Source organism: Paramacrobiotus metropolitanus, unplaced genomic scaffold (genome assembly GCF_019649055.1).
Source record: "Paramacrobiotus metropolitanus isolate TYO unplaced genomic scaffold, Prichtersi_v1.0 Parri_scaffold0000013, whole genome shotgun sequence".
In the NCBI taxonomy this organism is placed as follows: Eukaryota; Metazoa; Tardigrada; class Eutardigrada; order Parachela; family Macrobiotidae; genus Paramacrobiotus; species Paramacrobiotus metropolitanus.
This window is the reverse complement of record NW_026570233.1, coordinates 360,084-378,742: the sequence shown is the minus strand read 5'-3', so window position 1 is coordinate 378,742 and position 18,659 is coordinate 360,084. Positions and strand designations below refer to the sequence as shown.

Below are 18,659 nucleotides of genomic sequence, written 5' to 3'. Positions count from 1 at the left end.
ATCTATCCAAAAGCCGGATATGTTGCGTTTCTATGCTCCGATGATACGACATACTTTATCGTTACTCCAAATTAAATTATTTTTCTAACGCGCGTTCAGTTATCATATTAGGCTGAATCTACAGATTCTGCCGCAGTCTAAAAGCCAAAATTTTACTGGCATGAGAAAACGTAATACATTTTTCGAGCCGTAGTGAGGTACTGTTATCATATTTCGTTAGGTTTTCAGTCCGATTATCACCTTTACTCCGCAGCGGCATGCATTTTCTCAGACTGTTGCCAGTAGCCATGATCCTTTCCGGGCTGCTCGGCAGTGATTTTATGATGCCACATCTTTTTTCGCCAATGGGTCGCCAGTGCGGAAATGACCTTTGCCGGAATACCTTGGTGTGGTGGCTTTTAGTACCAGAACGTAAGATTGAGTGACAATGTAAACGATATTATAACCGTACCAAATTACTGATAACGAACTCTACAATGCTTGAATACAGCTTCTTGTACCGTACACTGTAGCGTTACAAAAGCTATGGACTGGGTGGTCGTCCTAACTTGTCGTTGTTAAACAGCCATATCAAGCTCAAAAGTTCCCGGACCATTTTCTGGTGAAGTGCGTATTTTCCCGGCGACCAGCGGAAATTTATTGACAAAATTAGTGATGCACAAACTGAAGCAAGAAGGGAAGGATCGTGCGATTCCAAGTAAGGATGCCCGACAATCCAGTCTGCCACCAAGAGTGGGGTAGTGCTTATCCATCGAACTCACAAATACGCATCAAGTTGACCTCATCTTTCGACATCATCGTATTTTCAAGTCTGCAGCAGCAATACTTGTCTGTACAGAATGTGGTTTAATTTTCGTTATACAGAATGTGTTTTAGTTTTAGTTATTGCATCGTCTGATAACAGAACATGTTTGGCGAGCCAGTGAAACAATCCGTTCAAACCGAATTCGTAACACATATGTCATTGTATGCCGGCTCTTATGTACGTAAGCGGGCGGCTTCGAATGAGTACTTGGATTCTTTTCAAATCTTGATCAGCACTGCATTGGCAAACCATTTGGTTTTTCATTAAAATTGGAAGGCCATGTAAGCAGCGCAAAGACGACTAATAAAAATGCTATTAAAATGAACATGTCCGGTGCCGCTCGTTAACTACTGTGACGTAGTTTCCCCTGGGTTGATAAAACAAGCCCACGCCACTGAGATTAGGTGCACATCTAAGCTGTTACGCCTGAGACACTGCAAGATTCATGATACTCGTACAAAGTGCACTTCTTTTCCAAGGAGCTTTAATTTCCAAGGACGATCCGGTAATTATTTACTTTATTTATTATGGAAACTATTTTATGAAGACAGAAACAGAGGCGCGTTTGGTAACAGTAACTGCAAAATAACCCAAATTTGGCCAGGTGTTGGCCCGTGCCCTTGAGATACTGCACAAATTAATAAAGTGTGTGCAGTAGTTACAGTGCACACGCACTGTGAACGAGAAAAACGGAAAAGCGGTAAAAATTGGATTTCAAGAACGACTGACTTTAATGTCAGTAATTTGAACACTAACAACTAGAGAAAACGTATTCAGCAAATTCGTAAATTTTGGTAATCCTCGAAACGGCAAGAGCATAACCAAAGAACAGTGCGTCGCGCCGCATGACCTTTTTAAAATTCCTGCGAACGTCTTGTATTTATACTTTAATTTTTATTCTGTAATAAATGTAAAGCGAAACTGTATGTCGTGAATATGAAACACGAGCAACCTGTATCTTCTCGTAGTTAACAAGTTAGTTGTAAGTTGCCTCCACTTCCGTAGATTACTTGGCAAAAAACTATACACCGCATGATTTGCTCTCTCTTACACAGTACATACTTGTATGCTACTCGTCGTGGTGTCGTCTTAAGCGTTTCTAGAGACTGATAATGGATGTACAAGTACAGGCTGCCGCCGGATGCTTTTATTACGGTAGTTGACGCACTTCCCGCCGTAGGTGGAAGATAACAAATGATTGCAAAAGATTGCAATGTATTTTTTACGCTGTGGTATGCGCGCACATGGACACGTAAACTGACGTTTTACCACAGGATAGACGTTTTACAACAGGATAGCGAATATCAACAATAAATAATTATGGCAGCCATTACTTAACTTCCTCAAATTTAAAACTTGTGAAATATTGGATTTTAACCGGCACACATTGTAACTATTGACTGCAACTTGCATTCCCTAACAGCTCCACAGTTTCACGTTCTGTGCGCATCCTCTTTTTGGCGGAATTAGCCGTTCTTCTTAAGCAGGTTGAAATGCGTTGCACCGAGTGCCCCTGGTTGCATTGTTCGCTGTTATGGGTACGTCCCTAAGTTGATCTTGCCGACTACAGTAAACAGTTAAAGCAAATTGTCAAAGGTTGTGTCCTTAACAGTATAAATCACGCACAGCCGTATTTTTTTCTCGATTGTGAACTTGAATTACTCCATAAAATTTATTATTTTTAACAGAAATTTATCCACGAAAAGGAAAACATTACGGCATCATTAAGACCACCTTTTAGGAGCAAAACACACCCCAGTTGCCTTCTGAGCACCGAAGAAACCAAAACTCTGACGATATGGAGCATAACATTATCCATCATCATTATCACACTGAACTGTTCGTGGCTGGTTTCCATAATTCCTCACGCTAAACTGCGCACTCAGATTGGAGCGTTGTTAGTGTCCAATGCAATCTGGGATATCCTCAACGGAATAAAGTTTCTCTGTTGAATTTAATATTTGGAGATGACATCTACTGCACAATTATGTTTACCCCGTGCGGATCCGCTATTGATAAAGATTTTATGGCCAGTATGGATGTGGCTCACATGATCGCCATTACCGGCATCCGATACATGAGGGCTTTTCACATTTCTTTTTACGAAAAGTGGATCAGTAACAAGAAAGCTACAACCGCTGCCATCGGTCTTATCGTTTTAATTACAACGAGTTTGTCCCTGGCTGACAATGGTAAATACACGATTATACAGCTGAAGACTTACCGTAATTATCGAATTAGAGCCCTAGGATTGCAAATATTTCGAACGCCTCACGGGGTGGGCTCCAATTACGGGCATTTGCTTGTATTTCGGAGGGAGCTTCAATTTTTCAAATAACTTTTTTGGCATAGTCCAATATGGCTTCTACAGCATTTAATTAAGCCCATGGGTTTTTATTTCGGAGGGAGCTTATAACTTTCAAATGACCTTAAGGGTGGGCTCTAATTACGGGGGGAGCATCTATTTCGGGGGAAGCTTATAATTCGATAATTACGGTATTTGGTAACAACTATCATAGTTGCTTCGAAGGTCAAAGCCAAGCGAAGCTATTGCTTGCGAAGCTATTGATCGTATATTGAAAAAGTTTGTGTGCTAAATTTTTTAACAATCTGTACAGAGTAGAAGTATACCAGAAAAGAAATACTCGTATCTTACATATGCTGCATTAACTTTTTGCTTATAGGGCTTCTTGGAGCTTCGGAATTGTGTCAGCCAAGCCAAACCGTTATTTCTGCGCTAAAGGAACAAGCTCTGCTATATCATCTACTAACCCTGTGGCTATTCGTTCTTCCCCTCCTTTTTATCCTTATGCTGTATGGCAGACTTGTCATGCACATGTATCGCCGCGCGAAACTGTCCAACGTCTTACGAGATAATATTATTACGCATGAGCGAAGCACAACATTAATATCATCCCGCTCATCATGGTACCTAAAAATCAGCCTTGGCCAGTTTACCCGCAGTAAAGAGTACCGTGCCAGCCGCGTCTACTTTCTGATGACACTGGCCGTTGTGCTACCGGTTGGACTGCATGCGACCTTTCGCTTTATGACGGCATCAAAAGTACATCTACCATACAAAATTAACTATATTGATTTTGTCGGTACTGTGTATTACATAATGCTCATTACATCTTTCTTAAATCCCGTCTTTTTGTTCTGTCTTAATCGAAATTATCGAATCGGCTTCGTACGTAGCCTGTCAAAACTAGGGTTCTGGTTTTGCATTGCAAGAGAGCCGGAAGAATTGTTTAGTGATGATCACGGCTGGGATCAGATGGCTCTTAGTCTAGAGAATGCTTGAATGTGCTAAAATTAAGTACCATTTAATTGCTGTTTGCGCAACAAACGGTAACACCGACGTCACATAATCATTTTATCCAGTAATAAAATGCCATCTCTCAGATATCGCTGTGCCATTGAATATAGCAATTCCCCAATATACATAATAATGAGACACAGAAGCGTTCACATATTAATAAAACCGCTAAAACATTCTGCCGTATTATTATCAACTTCCTGCGTCAGATGCTGACGGACGATCCAGACCAACTGTAATGACTATCAGCATTATCCAAACTTTGCTCATCATCCGCCGATTTCCCTGCCTGACCTTTGGTTCGAGATGATCCCTTTTTCTTAGCTGCCTTTTCTCCACCACCTTTCTTTCCCTTTTTCTTGCTTGGCTCAGCCGTTGAGCCGAAAGAATCAGCGCCAGCATCAGGTTCCGTGCCCGCATCGGTAGCGCCACCTTTCGATTTCGCCTCTCCACTTTTGTCGGATCCCTCTGAGGGCCCAGACGCAGCATCGCTCGGATCCGAACTGTCCTTGTCCGCTTTTTTTCCGCCTTTGGATTTCCCGGCTTTCTTTCCTCCGCCCTTTGACTGCGATTCGCTGTTTCCTTCAGGTGTCCCCGCATTATCGGTACTCGAACCGCCGTCTTGGCCGTCCTTTGGCGATTCTCCGGATTTCGATGAATCGGTGTTGGAATCGGCTCCGTCCGACGGTTTCTTCGATTTCTTAGGTGATTTCACCGACTCACTACCGGAATCTGGCCCCTCTGGCGTTCCAGCTGACGAAGCTTTTCCTTCTTCAGTGGACGACGTCTCGTCGATTATCGTTGATGGCCGACGATGATGATGGATGACAACCCGTCGGCAGCGCAGGCGTCCATGACGCCGACGACAGATTCGGCGTATTCGTCGTCCTTCGGCCGTATCCGCGCTCAGTAAAGCAAGCACAAAAGCACCCAGTACCACGAAGAAGGCCTGAAAAAGGATTCTGTGATAAAAGCAAAACACGTGACATGCCAGTTATGACGCTTAAAGTATGTTTTTCTATTTTCCGACTCATTATTTTACCTACCAACTGCAGAAGTTTCATTCTCAGTGCTTATCAAAACATCAAATCTCCAACTAGAAACCTTGGTACTGTTGCTGCACGAGACTCGACTTGTTCTTGTGAGCTGTGACCGATCGTTCGCGATCAAAACCGAAAAAAAGTGTACTGAATGACTGCAGGTGCAGATTGGCGAGTGGATACGACTGTGTAGAATTAAACTCGTTTGTGGCTCATTACGTAAATAGAAGATAAAGACGAGACTTACGTAAACCGGATTCGAGGAACGCACTCCCGGACAGGCGGACACTATGTACTCTGTAGCTTATGGAAGTTATGCACATCAGTTGTACAGTAAAACACAGGTACTGCGTATAGAAAGCCGAGGAAAGCCAGGCATGTTGGTAGCATAAATTTTGTTTGACCGAAACAGAAAGCAACCATTTGTGCTCCTTTCCTGCAACTTGGTTTTGTCAGCCCCTGTCAGCAGGTTCACTCGACTATCCCCCAGGACTAAATATCATTTGCCTTGACTCTCGGCGCACTTACCTCAGTTATCTTTAAAACTTCAGTAATGGCCGAGACTTCCACACAACCCACAACCACAGGAAATCGTGGGGGTGTGGCAAGGATCGCTAATTGTCTGAGCCAGCTGTTAGCCGGTGGAGACATGAGCGACGTTCAGTTTGTCGTGGGACGTGATTATGGTTGGTACAGATCTTTCCAGCTCACAGGCGCTTTCTGCGTTACGTTTGTCGTGAACGACGAGTTTATGCTTCATAATATCAAAATTATTGTTTTTGTACAGGCTGATCCTGAGTGCCCGTAGCGATGTGTTCCACGCCATGTTTAATGGAAATCTGGCAGAGCCCCTGTACATTTCCTATTTTCCTTCCCGACATTTTGCCTGACGCGTTCAATAACGTTCTTACGTATGTCTTTTCTCGAAGTCTACAACTGAGTTAATAAATTTACACTTCTTTGGTATAAAATACATTTGTACAAAGACAAAGTAGAAATTTATATATGTAGTTATATCTACACCGAGTTTGCGACTACTCTCACTCCGGACAACGTCCTTCAGACATTGCACTGCGCGGACAAGTACGGTCTGCCGTCGCTGGTGGCCAGGTGCCTCGGTTTCGTCCAGCATAAACTTCGTATGGAGAACTTCCTGGATATTCTGGAAAAGGTTAAGTATTTTTCCCGGCTGTCTCAGCCTTTTTGTACTACGTTGCGGTCATTCGAAGACCAGTAGTAAGTTATCAGATACGTTTTGGTGGAAACTCGTGTTGTAATCCTCAGCTTATTATTATATGTATTACTTTATTTCTCCACTTACGGATAAGGTAAAAGAAGCGATAACGACTTATGTGCATTAAAAGTGTATGCTAACAATTGTATATCTTCCAGATTTTCGTAATCAGACGAGCGACAAACAGACATGTCTGTTGCGCAATTGTTATGTTGTATATAGCTCCTTGCTTTGCAGATGGTTCGCTATAAGTGCTCTACACCCAAGATCATGGAGAAATGCTTGCTTCGGATTGATGAATCGTCAGAAAAGGTGTGGCAGTCGGAGCAGTTTTGTGCCATCGGGCAGGAGACGCTACAGATTATTCTTCAGCGGGATGCGTTGAGTGCCGACGAGAATACTATCTATTCGGCGGTGGAAAGGTAAAGATAACTGTAGCAGCGTTCTTGAATTGCGCAGGAGATCCCTGCATCTGTGCTATACAGGCCAATTAATGCGGCTATAGTTCAGGTACGAATGATTTATCAATATTGAAATCCCATTTTCTATCGGCAGATGGGCTACAAGTGCATTCCACCGAAAGAACATAGAGGCATCTTCCGCTAATCGGCGTGCAGAGCTGGGCGCGGCGTTGTATCTGGTCAGATTCCCGGTTATGACCGAGGCTCAGTTGCTGGATGGACCGGCTAAGGTATTTGGGTAGAATATGGTTTCAAGTAGTTAAATCATTTAAAATCTGTCGCGGATTGCGAGATTAAGTCACAGTAATCTGACACTCTGTAGTTGTGCGTCAGTATATAGCGTAATCTGGTTTCTTTTTCAGACCGGTTTATTGCTGCAGTCGGAGTTACGGGACATCTTCCATTATAAGCACGCCGCAGACAAACCACAGCTGCTGTTTCCTGTCAATTCCCGACAGGGTATGTAGTTATCATAATTACTGTACTGTACATGATGCGTTAGCTCCACTTAATGCGTTCCAAATGTTTATGGGTTCAGTGATAACTACATTACTGCTTGACCAGCGTGCCACATAATATTATTGTGGTTCTGTGATCTCTAGATGAATCGCCCGCTGAGGGCGTTATCAAGTGGACGATTGCTGATATAAGGGAGCTGAAGACTACACAGATTTATAGCGCTTGTACAACTGTGAGGAAGCTGCAATGGTGAGGTGGTAGCGGAATAACAATCGATGAGATAGATGTAATTTATATGTCCCTTTATAGGAAGATCGCCGTGCGAAAGGTCATTATTGCCAAAGAGGTTACTGTCTTTGGATACTTCCTGCGTTGCTCTGGTCATGCAAAATGGGCTTCCTGGACGTGCCACGCAGATGCAGAACTGCATCTACTGCCATGGAAAACGGAAACTGCGCCTCTGAAAGCAGGTGCGCCAGCCTTTCACAGCCCTTATTTTCCTAACACACCTAGGTTATCTTGCTACAGAACTTTCTCAGTGCCGGTTCAGCAAGGAAGAGAATGACTGGGGCTTTTCCGACTTTATTCATTTGGAGGTGGGATATTTTATTCTTGTCAAAGTCCTTTTGCATTAACGTACGCGTGTCCTCTAGAATTTACTGGACCCGACGAAGGGATACATCAATCCTGATGACTTCTCCTTGAGACTCCGAGTACGACTGACTGCTGGGCATCCTACTCTGGTTGAATGAGTATTAATTTAATACGTATGAGTATGTGTGAATGAGTATGTGTAGATGATTCGAGAAACGATTCGGGATAGAAAACCTGTTCGCCCACTTGTGAGTAATGTAGAGAATTGTTTTATTTGGGACTTTCGATGTTCTTTGGATAAACTTTGGCGTGATCGGTTGGAGATCGTTTTCGTGGAACTGATGTGTTGGCAGTCGTTACATTACATTAATTTAATGCGTTTCGGTTGCGCTCTCGACATTCCACAGCGTACCTCATAATTAGGTTCTAGAGTTACAAGAAAAAAAATGGATGGGAAAAAGACTGAGGATTAAGGAAGTCTTGAAAAGACAGGATTAAGGAATAAGGAAGTCTTGTTTATTATCCAACTATGGAAAGCGATGATTACGTTAGTTTTAGCATTCTGCGTTGTACTGTCAGTACAGATAGACTGCGCTATGGAACCAGACTTAACGTTGCGTTAACACCGTACATGAACCGATCTACAAAAAAACACACTGGTTGTGAATGGTCGGCAACAAGTGGAATAATAATTTGGAATATAAAGACCTACCTACACATCAAAATTTAATGCGGTCGTCAGATGGGATATCATCATGGAGAATCTAATAATCAGTAATTCCTATGACAGAGTGTAAACAAAATTGTGCTGTGGCAGCAGCACAATTTGTTGTAGTTTTCTGTACCAGTAATGCACTAGCTATAGCTGCACATGTCTGAAAACAGATGGATTTATCCCGTGGCCCATAATATACTGTCCTATCAGGATTGTCATCTGGAATTCGCTGTGTCATAACGCAGCGCAAATGTACTGTACGAGTACAATTGCAAATCGTTACCTGCATAGCGTTTTCACGTGAAACAATGACGCCGGCCAATGTGAAACACTGCGGCTCATTGTATCTGTGACGAAGGTACACCGCAGTCCATTCAGCACGCTTCCATTTGACCTTTCCAATGTGGAAACATTTGTCTGCAACCTCTGCCATTATCTTTCCCTGTCATTAATTTCAGATTCTGTTTTCTTTTAGATCATCTGTTGGACATCTTCATTTAGTAAAATTAAAGTTTCGAACGAATTAGCAAATAATATACCATGTACTACGCTAAAGCAAAAGGTCGTCCCCATTACTCAAAATGGTAAACGATTCCATTAGAAGTACTTAAAATTTATAATTTCAGCAACCAAAATAAAACGGTTAAATACTGTATTTCTTGATACACGCAAGCAGCTGTCAGGAGACAAAAATACAAAACATAAGTCGCTAACGCGATGACCAGTTCGGAGTCGGGCCGCTGATTCGCTGGTTGCCAACTCGCATCAAAGGTCTTCGTAATCATTCCCACGACAATCGCATAAAACCGGAAACCGGTTATTAACGACAAGCACTCATTCAGATCACTGACAATACTGGCCAATCGCGATTGATGTAAATACTCGTCAAGCTTTACAAATTCGGTGGTGTATAACTGAAAGCGTAGGTGGTACGCAGTCCTACGGACTATTTTGCTTGTAATCACGATGATGAAAACAACGAAACCAAGCAAGAGATCCCGACCGAGATAGGTGGTGTCAACAATGGCATAACAGATTCGAATACACCATTCCATTACGGGGCTGGATACGAGAATACCGGGAAAGAAGATAGTTTTCCATTCGTCAATGCTGTCACGTGCAACCCAGACAATCTGTTTGACGAAAAACCAATAAGCGTTTTTGACGACAGCGGCCGAAATGTATATCACCATCCCGACGGTGCTAAGTATGACGTCGTGGCGAGTTATCAACGAACCGTAGACCTCGTCCACATTTCCAAGAACTTTAACCAAACGTTGGCCATACGACCACATGAGAATTATGCAGAGCAAATTCGCAATCGTTTCGGACAGATCCGTGCACTGCATGAACACCGCGGTGAACCAGTTTGATTGCAGCAGACTGGTGCCATAATACATCCAGTCGCCGTAGATCATGCACATCTTAACGCATAAAACAAACGATACGTAAACGTACAAGACACAGCGCAGGAAGCTTGAGAATTGTGGGTAGCGCGCAATCGTGATCGGAAAGTACCCGCAGACTTGCAGAAATATCACCCAGATGGTAGTGACCTTCCAGATAAAACCATGCTTAATCTGCGGAGCCGGCATACTTGTAATTAAACTTGGTTTTTTATTGAACTGATCAATTAGTTCGGACATTTCTACAGAACGTTGGCTGAAGCGTCTTAGCACTTCTGTATTAAGAAAGTATATGTTGACATAATATAAGTGCTTTAAGTGTTTCAAAACTGGCGCGGAAATGCAGTAGACCAGGTGAACGCCCCTGCACTTGCTCACCGAAAAGTGCAAGCGGCAGAAGAGTGTCAAGAAAAGCCAAAAGATAGCTTTGCCCTCGGGAATTCCCAACTGGATAAGAACTAGAGACACAAGGGAACGCTCAATCGTAATAGTGTGCCAGATAAAACAACAAATTGTACACCACTGTTTACGCTGAACTGTACTTACGTTTAACCTAAAGTGCTGTGTCACAGTACTCGAACCTGGAGATCTTCCAATTGCACTATTTATAAATTTCAACCAGCAGCAATCGGAATGAGTACAACGGTATAACCACCTTTGCTGTTTTCAGCCGAACGGTTGTGGTCTCACGACTCACTTTCCGCCGCCTAAACCCTCTCGATGGTTTCAGTGACCGGCCGGGAATGGCTTGGACCTCTGTACCCTGTCACTTACGTGCGACTAACTCCGCACTCAGTCCGCAGTGGTGACCTCACAATTTCTATATTGTTGCCATTGCTTGTTTATACAAATTTGTCAAATTTGTCAACATAAAGAAGCCTGGTTAATACGGTTACCGATCAAAAAGTAGCGACCACTCTTTTAACGCTCAACCTACGGTCGCGGTCATTCAGTTTAAACAACATGTCAACAATGAGCAGTCATTTTTCCGCGACACATCTACCTGTATTATTGAAATTCAAGTGATACAGCAACTAAAGCAAAAAACCGTTAAAGGCCGTGAGCATTGAGTAACAGAAAATTGCAAAATTAACAATACCTATTTCATTCTGTCAAGAGCTGAGTAACAGTCATTCTCTGCGTATGGACGTCAACTAAACAAACAAATGTTGCAAACGAATTCACTCATCTCAAGCGTACTGCACAATTTAAAGGCACAAATGTACAGGAGAAGTAAGCTTATCGTATCCAGTAGACCACGGCAAGCCAGCATTAACAGTAAAACACGGTGGAAGAATTGGCTGTTTTCCACTCCGTCATTTGGTCGCGACTGACGCCCAACTGCATGAACTGTCTGGAGTGCCATTCACCCTTAATGCTTACAGTATAAGTATTCAGATTCTCGTGGTAATGAATCAACTTTGCGGTTAGATAGCGGCGCGTGATGGGACTCTTGATTTCTTGTTCAGGTTTCAGGATATCCACAGCCCGCACCACCTTATACGCTGCACAATGGTATCGTGTCTGACCTCCATTTCGCGAAACACTGATAATCCCCGATGGCAACATTCCGACAACTACTGCCGGATACCAGAAGAGATTTTGCCCAGAACCAACCTCAACAAACACCTCTTCTTGGGGCACGAATTCCGCATACCCCTTTGGGAAGCGTAGAATCGAGCCGGTACGGTGGACAGTCGGAAACGGCATCTGTCGCATGTTGGTAGTACTGGTGGCATGATTGTACTGATGCATGTCCCAAAATTCAGTTTCCAGCAGCAGTACACTCTACACGCAGATAGGGTTAGAAATAACGGGATTAGAGCCTAACCATTTCAGTAAACCGGGAGAGCCCGTGAATTTACAAACGGCTTTTATAGTCTAGTGGCGACGCCCGCCCATGGACTGGGTTTGGCGGCTATGCTCAGTTAACTGCCAATTCGTAGGTAATTACTGCCACAAAAAAACCGTTCATTGGTAAATAATCGCTGCCACAAGCAAATTTTGCGAAAATATTTACATGCAGTACGAAACGACGTACCGTACTTACAATCTCGCCAGCAAGGACGTTTTCACGAAAAACTGATCTACCTTGCAAAGGTCACGACTGACGACGGGCTACGCTTATAATTTGTTAGTGCTGCTTAGAACTTACTTTCATGGGCCCGTTGGCCAGTTCTTTGTTGCTCAGCAAGGGAAATCGGACGAGGAACAAGACTTCGCCAAGCACCGCACGCCGGTTGGCTGGCGAAGGTTCCAGGTCTCCCCGCAAACAAGCCTCCGCGGACCATCTGTACAAAATGCTCGCATCAACATGCGACTGAATAGCACAGGGCACACATTTTAAATTGGCGTACTTCTCCACAGCCGTGTAAATGGTATGCTCATCCGCCGACAGGCTGTCGCGCTGCACAATCATCTTCAATATCTCCAGGTCCACTGTCGGGAAATAATTCGACTGCAGAACAGCTGGACTGAACTTGTCCACAGTCTCCAAGCATTTCTCTTCCAGCCCAGCTTTAGACACACAATCGTGGATGCAGCGTTTGACCTAACAATGCAGGGATATGAAATATTCCAAATACCGTTATTTCTTCTATATCGGAACCGGAACAGTTACCGTATTTATGACGTGTAAAAAGTGGAACCCGACGCGATGCGACGCAAAGTGTTTATTAAATATTTAAACGCAGCAAGTCCGTTTATTTAAAATGCTCGCCATCGCACATGAACCGTAAAAATAGTAGCAACAGTAAGTGGCAGAAACTTACGTTTTCCAGATACATGAGGCAGTTGTCGGCCTTTAAATCGGTTTTGATGAACGTCAAGCACAGATTTTCCAGCAGCGGCAGACTGTATTTGTCCGCGCAGTAAATCGTTTCAAATACATTGTCAGCCTTCAGACCGTTGTCCACGGAGCTGGTGTAAATATATCTGCGAAAATCATAGGCGTCGTATAATTGTGTTTTGCACCAGTTCAGTGCATACAGGTATTAAAAAGCCAGTGCAGTAAAACTGCAGTCTGAATGAGTATTAATGTAACGGGTTCAGCCACTTCAGTGCCGGTTTTGTCGCATGTTAAAAGTGCCGCCCATCAAAGCCGACACCGCATTCTCACAGCATTATACTGCAAATTGCGCCCTGGATGCAGTACTTACGTAAGCATATTGCTGAACGCATCCGGCAGAATCTCAGGCACGTCGATAGGCTGCTCACCGGTTTCCGGTAAACTCCCGTGGAACATGGTGTAGAACACGGTGCTGCCATTGCTCAGGATGAACCTAAGATGATGACAAACGCCACATTGTGGGCTCACACTTCCGGCAAGCTAGTGACGAGGCAAACGTACTTGTGCGCAGCAAACAACTTGACGTCGCCATGCTGACTACCGACGGCAAACAGTACATCGCTCAGTTCGCCACTGGCAAGGATCTGCCGGCGCAGGTCCACATTCTCTCGTATGGCGCGCTGCCAGTCCGCAGAGGCTTCAGCGGGTGCCGCAGAACTTTCAGCCATAACTGAATACCTACAGCGCACGGAGTAGCTGAAAGGACCAGCGGACTGAGAGATCAAGATTAACCGGTATTCAGATTTTCCGGAACTTACTTGTGGTTAATCAGTTACACTAAAAATCATAAAACGAATAACCAGTGAAGTAGGGAATGATATTTGGGGCAGAATCAAATTAGATTGGACAAGCACATCATCAATAAAATTTTCGGTACTGTACAGTAATGTGCCGCAGTGCCAAACGTCACCAACATAAACTTAGAGACTTCATAAACCGGGAACACTCAAGAAAATCATGCCGTCACCCATCTGACTGCCGACTAGAGAGTCTGAGTAGAGACAAACCTGCCAGATAAGGGTGGGCAGGGTATGTGTTGTTAAAAATGACGTAAAGGGCACCGCATTTGTTACAAGATCTTCATATTTTACGCGCGTACAAACGAAAACTGGTTTATTTTTCCGGGGATTATGACGCCAGATCTTCCATCCTGTCATGGTTAAGCCGATTTGGTTACATATTAGTGATAATTACAGCCGCCGGGATACAATGAAATTCATAAAGGTGGTTGGTAGAACGCTACAGCCAGCACTGTAATGTACAAGTATATACGAACGCTTGGCACTGTAAAATACTTTAATTATGAAATTATCTAATGGAACTGCAGTACGAGTACTTCTACCCTTTTTCCGTCCGGTGATAGCCCTAATAGGTGATACCACTGATAAGTGCTGGCTGATTAAGGTACATGTTGATGTTCGTCGTTAGATTGTTTCAGCTGTTCATTGGTTTGTTTGTTGCATTCGTTCATTAAGGTACATAAATCGTGACGAGCGGTTCGGCGCTCATCCTTCATTACAGCAAATCATGCATATCACTTATCAACTGATTATAAACCAAGACAGTCAGCTATCAGCGCCATCCAACATCTTGCATGGGACCGGAGAGTGCCGTGTGGGTATGTAAATGTCCTCGGCTAGGGAGGAGTGCCGGCTGCGCCCGTTCATGCGCCCTTGTCGGTTCCCAGCCCCTGCACCCAAACCCCGTTTATCTGGCGTCGGACAAGCACTTAAAACAGCAAACAGATCGGGTGTGACGAGTGGAGAACTTCTTTCTATTTTTGTCATACAGATAGAAAATATAATTTTTTTGTTTGTTTGATGCAACAGAGCTGCGGTTCTGAAAGCTGATATCGGAACTCTGGAATCCAGATTAAAGACTCCGGTTCCAATCAGTCATCACCGCCCACAACTGGAAGCAAAAATGCAGACAACGTAACGGCGACTGTATGGAAAAAATCTAAACTCAAGATTCTGGTCTACGCTAATGACTACAGTACACCAGCTAATTGTTCGAGTACGTATCAAATGAACACCAGAAAAACAACGGTATCCAAATTCCAGGTTTTTGTTTCGAACTATAATAGAAGCAGTATCTAGTACTCGTACATTGATAACGGTACTTAGACAAAGGGGAAAAATGATCGCTTCAAGGCAGCTGTGACATCCGTATGTACTGTAACTGTATGTCGTATTGTACGCCTTTATTGATTGATCAGGATCGTACCGCGAACGCAACTGAACAGGAAAGAATCGTAGCTGCAGAAACAAGACAGAAACAGCAGAAGTTGTTAGGAAGAGCCAAAAGTATCAGAGAAGCAGAAAGTACAAAATACCGAAACTCGTGAATACTACACTACAGCAGGTGAATATCATATCAACTGAAAACATATCAAAAAAGAGAAAAAGTCAGTTTCCGCAAGCCATATAGCTGTCCATCAAACATCATTCGCATCGCGTCTTTTTCCACTTATTAAGATTTCACTTATCTACCGAATACGGTCATATCGAAAGTCTCAAGTGGCCCGATATACTTGTAATTGCCTTCCATTTGTCAACCTGGTTGCCCGCAATCTTTAGTTGCATAAAGTCCACATGATGTTCTCGGCCGTCGACAACAACAGTGTGCACGCTAGCGCGTTGTGAGCCATATGTCGCTTCCTGATAATCCCCGTTAATGTAGGCAGACACTAGCAGACCACGATCCAGAATATCCGCAGCCCGAACGATAGCTGTTGGCGAAGAAAACTTTCCTTCTGGCACCTCCATATCCACACCAAATGGAGGGTACGGATCCACCCCATTCTCTTTGAAAACCGCTGCCGGATGCCAATAGCCGTTCGTGTAGGCAATGAAAACCTTTTCCTTCGGCTTATACGTACACTTCGCCACGCGGTATGTCAGATGCTTTCGAGGTTCCATGGGAAACTTTAGCCCTTCTTTGGTTCCAGCGTGTTTGTACAGGAAAATTTTGCACACCTCTTCCGGATACAGCATACGACTCTAAATGCAACAAAACCAATTATTGCCATAGGTAGTGTTTAATTCCTGATCGCCGAATTTGGATTCATATTTTCGAAAACGACTACGATCGCTCACCTTCTCCTGTCCCTTAGCCAGTTGTTCATCCGTTAGCAGCGGAAAGCGAACCAGGAACAGAGCGGCGCCCAGCATTTTTCGGCGATTAGCCGTGGAAGGAGACAGTTTCTGACGAGTGCAGGCAGCCTCCGCCCATCTAGGCTCGCAACACAAAAAAAGTTAATAACTTTCATATTAAATATACGCAGCTCAGTACAGATGCGAACCACTGCTCACTTTTCCACCGCTGTGTAGACGACATTCTCATCAGCTGACAGTGTATCTCGTTGCAAAACCATCTCCAGCGTCTTGAGTCCAATTTCGGTAAAATGATCCGATTGGAACACGGCTTCACTGGACGCATCGACAACTTCCAGGCATTTTTCCACAATCCGGTCAACATCGGGCGTCCAGCGGAGCGCCTAAACAAGAAAGCCTGCATCCGGTCACTGCTACTAAATATTGCTCAGTAAATAATAACTGCTGCAGTTAATCATAATAACAGATTAGCAGTAATAACTGAGATCATAGTCGTTATCACGTAAAGTTATAATTTAGTAAATAATAAATTATCAAAACTATTAATAACAATACTGCGGACATGCCGAATCGCAGGCTATGGAAAAATCGAACCGGTAAAGACAGCGGTTGTTAAAATTTAACTGCGTAGAAATAATATAAAGAAAACGTAGTTACAACTAGTGATGTGCTACTACAGCTTCCTGCTACCTTACTTACTATTTACTAATCTTCCAAAACTTTTACTTACTATTACTTACTATTAACCCCAAATTTTTTCAAATACTTACTATTACTTACTATTCCCATTTTTGCCATCCAATTACTTACTAATTATACTAAATAAATTTAATTTTTAATTTATTGTTATTATTAAATACGCTTGTGCATTTCATGAAGGAATCAAAATATACTTTACTTTATGCGAATCTATGGTGTGAAGGCAAAATCTAGCAGTTCAACTGGGCTGCACAATCGGCTTGCCAGGCTGCTAATGCACTGCAGTGTAAATTTCTATAATTATACGTAACGTAACCGCAGTTTCGGGTTGGCGGTACGTTGCGTTTACGTGAACAGCAATACCACCGTCTGTTAAGGCTACTATGCAACACCGTTAATGATAAACCTCAGTACAGCAATGAGTCTTTCCTGGTTATTCGCTAAAATTCGATTAGTAAATGAATTAGTAAATAACTTTTATTTAATGAAAGCCAAATCTTACTATTTACTTACTATTTACTATTGTAACCGAACATTTACTTACTTTTACTAATTTTGCCTGTAAAACTTTACTGTTTACTACACATTTAATTTTAGGGAAGCTTTTACTAATTAAATAGCATTTATTTAGTTTTATTTAGTAGCACATCACTAGTTACAACTCAAACTGACAACGAAACTTTTTAAGCGACAAAACAACAATTCACAGTGCAACAAACATATTAAAAAATATCGGATATAAAATGTCTATTGTCTACCATCACATTAAATTTTTGGTATGTTCTATTATTGTGCCCACAGACTCACACTTTTCAGAAACATCAGGCAAGTATCGGGCTTGATGTGGTCGAGAACGAAGCTAATGCAGCGGTCCGCAAGCCAGGGCAAATCATACTTATCAGCGCAGTACAGAGTCTGGATGACGTTCTCGGGCTTGAGATTCTCCACAGCATCAGTGTAGATATAACTGCAAAATCCATCACCCCCTCAACATACAGCTGCCAGTGATTTCGTGAAGCGAATACATAGCTGCAGCTTCAAAGTCGTATGTTGAATAATGTTGTACCATAGAGGGTTCCCTATGGTTCTGCCTGCACTGTATGCCAGCACCCACTGGCAACAGTTTATCGTGCATCATTTAACGGTGGCTTTCCCGCCTCTACCTGAGCATGTTGGCAAACGCGTCGGGAAGGATTTCCGGAATGGGGATGATGGTTACGTCGCGTTTCGCCAAGCTCCCGTGAAACATAGTGTAGAAGACATCGCTGCTGATGCTCAGCGCGAACCTGTAACGTAACAGCAGTCATGAGCAATGCCACGCATCACCATGCTCAACGCTGCTATTTCCTGCGATAGAGCAGCACGCACTTGTGGGCTGGAAACATCTTCACCGGGCCATGCTCACGTCCCACGGCAAATTCAATGTCGCTCAGCTCTCCGTTAGCCAGAACAGCCTTCATCCTACTGGCGATGCGGGGAACGGTGCCTCGACGATCTGCGCTGGTAAACGATGCTTGGGACATGATAGAGCTCCAATACGAAACAACGATCGCGAATCGGATGAAAATAAATCAGCAGGATATTGTTAAATTCGCAGTTTATAATTTGCAGAACAGTGAGCAGTAAAAAACTGCCAATTCAAAGAAGATAAAAAAATGAGTTTTGAAATGAGGAAATTTGCAGAGATGAATTTGCAGATGTTGCTCGACTCGTAAACGTTGTTGCTCACAATTAGCGCACACTGCAACCACCCACAGGTTGACTGTTACGCAGCTGTTGGTCAGTGGAAGTTGAATGCAAATTGCAAGTTATGCAGTTGACTGCTGTTTAGGGGTAAAATCCAAACACTTTTGGGGCGAATTTGAAATGATTCGAAACAAAATTTGAACTTTGAAACCTAAAAATAATTATTTTTAGTTTTTTTTTTTGAATTTTCATTGTTTTTTGCAAGGAAATTAACTCC

General features: G+C 43.2%; 4 protein-coding genes across 4 annotated transcripts; 1 reads left to right on the top strand and 3 right to left on the bottom strand.

Moving 5' to 3' along the window:
- Positions 1–4,256: 4,256 nt before the first annotated feature.
- On the bottom strand, positions 4,257–5,300 carry LOC129584428 (damage suppressor protein-like). Its single transcript, XM_055476587.1, has 2 exons — positions 5,171–5,300; positions 4,257–5,073 (listed from the first exon to the last, which is right to left on the bottom strand). The coding sequence occupies exons 1-2, from the start codon at positions 5,186–5,188 to the stop codon at positions 4,330–4,332; spliced, it is 762 nt and encodes a 253-aa protein (XP_055332562.1). The 5' UTR covers positions 5,189–5,300; the 3' UTR covers positions 4,257–4,329.
- A 417-nt stretch (positions 5,301–5,717) lies between these two features.
- On the top strand, positions 5,718–7,953 carry LOC129584189 (BTB/POZ domain-containing protein 6-like). Its single transcript, XM_055476309.1, has 9 exons — positions 5,718–5,854; positions 5,952–6,017; positions 6,176–6,335; positions 6,636–6,820; positions 6,954–7,089; positions 7,222–7,318; positions 7,462–7,567; positions 7,628–7,788; positions 7,847–7,953. Exons 1-9 carry the CDS (start codon positions 5,718–5,720, stop codon positions 7,951–7,953), a joined length of 1,155 nt encoding a protein of 384 aa, XP_055332284.1.
- Positions 7,954–11,305: 3,352 nt separating this feature from the next.
- On the bottom strand, positions 11,306–13,549 carry LOC129584188 (BTB/POZ domain-containing protein 6-like). The gene is made up of 6 exons (XM_055476308.1): positions 13,383–13,549; positions 13,192–13,314; positions 12,805–12,967; positions 12,391–12,584; positions 12,189–12,324; positions 11,306–11,821 (listed from the first exon to the last, which is right to left on the bottom strand). Exons 1-6 carry the CDS (start codon positions 13,547–13,549, stop codon positions 11,306–11,308), a joined length of 1,299 nt encoding a protein of 432 aa, XP_055332283.1.
- Positions 13,550–15,106: 1,557 nt separating this feature from the next.
- On the bottom strand, positions 15,107–18,363 carry LOC129584358 (BTB/POZ domain-containing protein 6-B-like). Its single transcript, XM_055476517.1, has 6 exons — positions 18,065–18,363; positions 17,860–17,982; positions 17,504–17,663; positions 16,196–16,380; positions 15,980–16,115; positions 15,107–15,883 (listed from the first exon to the last, which is right to left on the bottom strand). The coding sequence occupies exons 1-6, from the start codon at positions 18,217–18,219 to the stop codon at positions 15,383–15,385; spliced, it is 1,260 nt and encodes a 419-aa protein (XP_055332492.1). The 5' UTR covers positions 18,220–18,363; the 3' UTR covers positions 15,107–15,382.
- Positions 18,364–18,659: the final 296 nt, after the last annotated feature.